Genomic DNA, 7,165 nt, shown 5'->3' with positions numbered 1-7,165 from the left:
GTTGATGATGGACAGGGAGGCCTGGTGTGCTGCAGTTCATGGGGTCGCAAAGAGTCGGACATGACTGAGCGACTGAACTGAACTGAACTGATGGAATGTGGGAGAATTATTTCAAATCGTGCATCTGATAAGGGGTTCATATCCATAATTCATAAAGAACTCATACAACTCAATAACAGCAACAACAAAAACCAATTTAAAAATGGGTAGGGGAGACTTCCCTGGCAGTGATTAAGACTCCGTGCTTCGAATGCAGATGGTGCAGGTCCAATCCCTGTTTGGGGAACTAAGATCCCATATGCTTTGAAGCCCCCCCCCCCAAAAAAAAACAACCCAGGAGCTAAATGGTACTTTTTTTTTTTTTTTTCTAAAGAAGATATACAAATGGCCAACAGCACAAAAAGTGCTCTGTAGATGAAGAATGTCACCTGCCATATCAGTAATAAAGGATGCTGCTGCCCTCAGTCACTGCAGCAGCCCCGGACTGTACTCCCCGAGGAGAGTCAGGATGGGGAAAAGAAGGATGCTGGCCCTGGATAGTTCAGGGGCGAATGAAATGAATGATTTCACTAAGCTTAGATTTTTGCTTCCCATACCTAGAAAAGCACTAAATTCATTAACTTTGGCATGTCTGATTTTCTTTCATTATTGTAACAGTAATATTCTGATGTTCCTGCTCCGTGGTTTTTGTCGCATAATCTCCTATATATCGTAGCTCCTCCCTGACGTCTTCAGAGCGTTCCCTCAGAGCTTATTTGAGAGGCTGCTTCCCAGGCTTAAGTCCGCAGCAGGTCTGTTGAATAAAACATACCTTTCAACTTTGAGGTTGTGCATCTTTTCATCAACAGCGTTGCGTCACCAGGGAAATGCAAATCAAAAGCGCAAGGTAAGATATCACCTCACACCTGTAAGAACGGCTATCATCAAGAGATGACTGGTGCTGGAGAGGATGCGGAGAAAAGAGAACCCTCTGGTTCTCTTTGTGCCCTCTTGGTGGCCTAGCCATTGTGGAAAACCATCTGGAGATTCCACAAAAAAATTAAAAACAGAACCACCGTGTGACCCAACAAATCCACTTCTGGATATTTATCCAAAGAAAACGAAACAGAACATCAGAGAGATATCTGCGCTCCCGTGTGATTGCAGCTTTATTCAGAACAGTCGAGATACGGAAGCCACCTGTGTCCATCCATGGATGAGTGTGGATAAAGATGCAATAGACACATACAATGGAATACTGTTCCGTCATGAGAAGAAAAAAGAGAATCTTGCCATTTGTGACAACATGGATGGATTCTGAGCTTATGCTAAGTGAGCTGAGTCAAAGAAGGATAATGTCTCTTCTACGTACAATCTTAAAAAAAAAAAAGAAAGAATCTGAAAAAACAGAGTGGGATGGTGATTAGCAAGGGCAGGTGATGGGGTATGGGAGAAATGTTGAAGGAACGCACTCATGCCTAGTAGATAAATAAAGCCTGGGGACCTAATACACTGTACAAGGACTATACACAACAAAACTGTATTATAAATATTAAACCTACTGAGAGAATAGATCTGAGTTATCCCACCACTAGAAGGAATTTTGTTGTTGTTATTCAGTCGCTAAGTCGTGTCCAACTCTTTGCGACCCCATGGACTACAGTGCACCAGGCTTCCCTGTCCTTCACTGTCTCCCAGAGTTTGCTCAGATTCATGTCCATTGAGTCTGTGATGACATCTAACTATCTCATCATCTGTCATCCCCTTCTCCTCCTGCCTTCAATCTTGCCCAGCATCAGGGTCTTTTCCAATGAGTCAGCTCTTTGGATCAGATGGCCAAAATATTGGAGCTCCAGCTTCAGCATCAGTCCTTCTAATGAATATTCAGGGTTGATTTCCTTTAGATTGACTGATTTGATCTCCTTGTAGTCCAATGGACTCTCCAGCGTCTTTTCCAGCACTACAATTCTTCAGCACAGCCTTCTTTATGGTCCAGCTCTCACATCCACACACGACTACTGGAAAAACAATAGCTTTGACTACACGGACCTTTGTCGGCTCCTAGGAGCACACTCTCCTAAACCCATATCAGAAGGAGGGCCCTTGGACTGGGTGGAGACTAGCATCTGTAGTCTGCTAATAACCTTCCTGTCTGCCACCTTCTGCACTTGAAGCAATTAAGGGAAGAAATCACTCAGCCAAGGGTACCAGACTCCTCCAGTTCCTTGGACAGAGAACTGAAAACCCCAGACGAGCCAGGGCGGAAGGGTGGGAGACAGGCCCTCTCACCATGCAGGGGGATCCCCAGGGTGCCCGGTCTTCTCTGGGTGTTAGTGCGGGAAGTCCCTTTGCCTCATTTCCACTCACCCCCAATATTTCCTCTCTTGGAAAACAGGCATAAGTGAAAAAGGCCTCCGACGACTGAAAACAGGATGGAGGGGGGCTAGCTGGTGGCTGGGGGAGGAGAGGAATTTTAGAGACTGAGCAGAACTTAGGGGTGAGAGCGGAGTGACAGCTGTGGATGAAAATAATCAGTAAACCACCCGCAATAGGAATAGAAAAGGGCTTTATTTGAGCCAAACTAAGGACTATAACCCCAAAGACAGCCTCTCAGGTTACTCTGAGGAACTGCTTCAGAGAAACAGGGTTTTCAGCACAGTTTTATGTCTTATCAGAACACAGAATATCAAACAAGTCAGGGAGACGTTCCTTCAGGGTTCCTTCACAGAAAACAAATCAGGGTGAATACAGTAAGTCAGTATGGCCTTGGCGCCTGGAAACGGAGTCTTATCACTGAAGGGGTTACCAGCATGGACATCCCAGGAAGAGAGGCGTATCACCTTCATTTTTAACGTGGACGTTCTTCTGGTCAATGCGCCCTTTTGTTTAATGACTGAAGCGAATGCGCAGTGTTTGACAGGCCACGAGCAGGCTGTTCTAGTTAGCACCAAATTCAGGTTAACTCATGGATAAGGCAGAATGAATTCCCTCAACCTCAGTCTGTGAACATTTCTTCTATCACACCCATGGAAAGGGAAGGGCAGTGCCCCAGACCCAGGGGCTCTTAGAGAGAGGCTGGACAGGGGAGATATTTAGTTGTCACTGTGTTGGGAAAAGGACAAACCCAAATAATTCCTATAAAGGGACAAAGGGAAGATGGGGTGACCTCTGAAGGGGCTGGGAAGCTCTGAGATGCAGTCTCTGGAAGCTCCCTCCGGCCAAGAGCTCACCATTCACATTTTGAGGTTCCAGGTGGCCCGGTATTTACCCAGAGCGGATGTGTGTCCTCTAAGAAAGGGTAAAGGTCACCTGGGTGGGCTTACATGCTCATGGGCAGACACCCCTGGGCTGTGTATCTCTCACCAGGAGGGACCCGCAAGATGTAATCAGATGGAGTGTATTTTACAAATCATCCAGAAAGCAAACGGAAGGTAGGAGGAGATCAAGGACATTGCTCTAGGAAGTGGGTGGTTTGCCTATACAAGTGGGTCCCCCCGCCTCCTCGTGCTGAGCACCACTGGAAGCTACTTCTTCTTTTATTTATATATTTATTTTTTGGGCCTTGCCACACAGCATGTGGGGTCTCAGTTCCCCAACCAAGGATCACACCCACGCCCTCTGCGTTGGAAGCACAGTCTTAACCACTGGACTGCCAGGAAAGTCCCTGGCATCACTTCTTAGATGCTGGCTTTCGGCAATATTGCTTGTTTTATGTGGGATCTCAGTCCACACCTAAAATATAGGTTACTGTACAGTGTAGGGTCCCAGAAATATTTAATTAAGTCTTGGAGTTCTTGTTACATGTGGACTCCTTCTGTGATTTTGGTAGCTTTTACTTTTGAATTACTTTCTTAAGATCGATTCATTTCAGAACATTTTGGGGAGGGGGGGTCATGGTAGCTCATTTCCAAATCTGACCTTATAGCGCCCAGTGGTTAATGACACTATCCTAATCCTATCAGGCCTCCCTGGTGGCTCAGTGGTAGAGTATCTGCTTGCCAATAAGAGACGCTGGTTCAATCCCTGGTTAGGAAGATCCCCTGGAGAAGGAAATGGCAGCCCACTCCAGGATTCTTACCTGGGAAAACCCATAGACAGAGGAGCCTGGTGGGCTGAGTCCATGGAGTCACAAACAGTCAGACATGACTTAGTGACTGAACAACAACTTAATCCTATTAAAAGTGAAAAGAAAATATATTTACATCTAAATAACAAAACTTTTTTAAAAAACACAGACATAAAGAGTACAAATTCAAATGTCCCAAGTTGTGCATGCGTGCGTGCTAAGTCGCTCGGTCATGCCTGACTCTTTGTGACCCCATGGATTGTAGCCCACCAGTCTCCTCTGTCCATGGGATTCTCCAGGCAAGAATACTGGAGTGGGTTGGCATGCCCTCCTCCAGGGGATCTTCCCGACCCAGGGATTGAACCCTAGTCTCCTGAGGCTCCTGCACTGCAGGTGGATTCTTTACTGTTGAGACACTTGGGAAGGTCCAATTTTTTCTGTACTAGAATCTATTTTTGTTATCATTTGAAAATAATAGATGCTCCTCACAGAAAAGCAAACAGGAGGCATACACATTATTCCTGATTCGAACACCCTGAAACAACTCCAGAGGTCGCGTGAAGCGTCACCCCTGCACTGAATTCAAAAGAGCACTCAGGGTCCACTGCTGATTCCCCTAACACTGCTTCTGTGGCCTTGAGGCAGATTTTTGCCATTTTTTAAAACTAAAAAGCATGGGAGGACTTCCCTAGGGGTTCAGTGATTAAGACTCCACACTTCCAGTGGAGGGGGGCCTGGTTGGATCCCTGGTCAGGGGGCTAGCTCTTACACGCCTCGACAAAGATTGAAGATCTTCGCACGCTGCACCTAAGACCCTGTGCAGCCAACAAAATTGATTAAAATAATTATTTTAACAAATCATAAAAAACACTAAGAACCACGGGGATGACGATTGTCACAAGCTATTGGGAGGCCCCGAGCTGGGATGTGCTAAAGACCCTGCCCAGCGCCTGACACAGCAAGTGTCCAGGATAAACGCTGCTTTCGACTGAGACCTGAAGGCTCCTGGGAGTGGGGGTGACCCCACTCGGCTCCTAGGCAAGACAGCGGGGCCCCCTGGAGACGCCGAGGGCTGGGCACTCTGACCTGGCTGCGTTGGAATCCCTGCTTGTCCGTCTGTGTGGCCCTGGCCCAGCCACTGGCCGTCTCTGAGTCTGTTGTCTCGTCTGTGAAGTTCAGACCACACGTCTGAGAATTATATGAGAGTCTGTGTCATGTGTTAGTGAAGCTTTACTAAGTGAGCACACAAATGAGCGCCGACTGTATGCTGGGCACTGCACCCCAGTAGCCTGTGACTGCCCCCCAGGGTCACACTGGCCTCCATGGAGGTGGCTGCCGGGGCGTAGACAGGTCCTGCCTTCAAAGCTGGGAGCAGGACCCCAGGGACAAGGCCTGGGGTGGCCACTCCCTTAGGAGTGTGGGGAAAGGGGCAGAAAATCCTTCATATCTACTGAGAACCTGCTGTCTACTGGGGGCTTTCCAGACGTGCTTGGATTTCACCCTCACAGCAGCCCCGTGAGGCAGAGAGCATCAACCCCATTTTAGGGGGAGGAAACAGAGGCCTGGAGAGGGGTTGAGACTTGCTTAAGATCACCTGGGGAGCCTGTATCCGTCAGCAGGCCAGGTGGTCAGATGCTCGGATCTGAGGCTCTGTGAGCCAGGCTCATCAGGTGAGGGACAGAATGAATGAATGAATGAATGAACGTGATGCCTTAGCCCATGACCTGCTCACCTTCCCCCATCTCTCTGCCCAGAGAGGGAGCCCAAAGGTGATGATCACAAGGGCCTTTTCATCCAGATCTGCAATCTGAAACCCAGAGGAGCTGCAGAAGGGCAGGGTCCGGCTGGTCAGATGTGCCCCCCACCGCCAGCCGCTGACCTCTGTGCTCCCCCAAAACCCACTCCACCGGCTGACCTGGGTCCTCAGAAGACCCTGGCACCACCAGACTGGCTCCAAGAATGGCTCCCAGTAGTACCTTGGCAATATCTCCCCATTTATCCCAAGCTCTCTGGGACAAGGGTGTAACCCCAGGTCCCACTGAGCCCCTGGAGCTTTAAGGATCAACACGAGGCATCCAACCCAGAGAGGGGAGGGGGTTGCCCCCTGTTCTTCCCCAGGGGGCAGTGCCCCTTAGGACTCAGGGAGCTTCACTCCCAGGCCAGGTAAGGACCCTTGTGCCAGGAGGACAGTCCTCTCTGGGGACTTCCCAGGCTGAATTCGTGACAAGTTCAGGGGTAACCCCTGCAGGAGGGATCCCCGGTCAGGGAGGGGCCCCTCAGGATCCTGCAATACCCCTGCCACCCACCAGTGTCTCCCCAGGTGGGTCCCTGATTTGCTGTGTGGCCTTAGATCAGTGACTGCCCCTCTCTGGGCCTGGTTCCAGGCTGACCACTGCCAGGCTCAGCTCCACCCCTGCCCCGCCTGCCGCTGGCTCTGCCTCTGCCTGGCTCAGCTCCAGGCAGCAGGGCAGGGCTGTCACATGCTGAGCCACGTGACAGGCAGCGGCTGGGGGCTCCATCCCACGCAGAGGACGGGGGCTCCAGCAGCCCCTTACCCCATCCCAGTGGCTGAAGCCTCTGGGGGGCTACCAGATCCTGCAGGAGGGCCCGGAGGCCTCTCCTGCCCTCCCAGGTAGGCAGGGGCCGCGGGGAGGGTGGGGGCCGTGAGGAGCATCTCCCGGGGGCCCAGTTGGCCCAGAGGCCCTGGGCCACGATCCTGGGCAAGACCCAGGGCACCAAGGTGGAGGGGCAGCAGTGAGCCCGGGGCGACAAGCCTGGAGCGATGGTACGGAGGATACACCTGTCCCCACACCTGTAACCTAATCAGCTGCCTGTCTGACACCAGCACCTGTGGGGGGATCTTCCTCCTTTGTGCTGGCTCTGACAGGTGTGCGGGCATGGGGGCTGGGGTGACGCGGAGGAGCGGGCACACAGGAACCTCCACGGCCACACATGTCACGACGGCGGCTGGAGGGCAGAGGGCGGCGCTCTTTCCCAGGAGGTTAGGAGGGGTTGGCTGGAGACCAGCCCGGGCCGGTACAGAGTGACAGCCTTCTCGTGTGGGTCCCAGCCCGCCGCTGTGCCCTGTAGGGTCAGATCCTCCCCCCGGGCCTCCATCTC

The 7,165-nt window shown here is 51.1% G+C and overlaps 1 protein-coding gene across 1 annotated transcript in view; it reads right to left on the bottom strand.

Moving 5' to 3' along the window:
- Nucleotides 1-7,162, bottom strand: part of UNC93B1 (unc-93 homolog B1 (C. elegans)) — a 21,421-nt gene extending 14,259 nt beyond the window's left edge. The window contains exons 1-5 of the mRNA XM_010837824.1: nucleotides 7,070-7,162; nucleotides 6,601-6,761; nucleotides 5,778-5,868; nucleotides 5,358-5,453; nucleotides 5,132-5,233 (exon numbers count right to left, since the gene is read on the bottom strand). Of these exons, the coding sequence (XP_010836126.1) occupies nucleotides 5,132-5,233; nucleotides 5,358-5,453; nucleotides 5,778-5,868; nucleotides 6,601-6,761; nucleotides 7,070-7,162 (543 nt within the window). The remainder of the gene's footprint in view (nucleotides 1-5,131; nucleotides 5,234-5,357; nucleotides 5,454-5,777; nucleotides 5,869-6,600; nucleotides 6,762-7,069) is intronic.
- Between the last annotated feature and the right edge of the window lie 3 nt (nucleotides 7,163-7,165).

Source organism: Bison bison, unplaced genomic scaffold (genome assembly GCF_000754665.1).
Source record: "Bison bison bison isolate TAMUID 2011002044 unplaced genomic scaffold, Bison_UMD1.0 scf7180017864080, whole genome shotgun sequence".
In the NCBI taxonomy this organism is placed as follows: domain Eukaryota; kingdom Metazoa; phylum Chordata; class Mammalia; order Artiodactyla; family Bovidae; genus Bison; species Bison bison.
The sequence above is the reverse complement of the archived record's forward strand: the minus strand, read 5'-3'. Positions and strand labels throughout refer to the sequence as shown.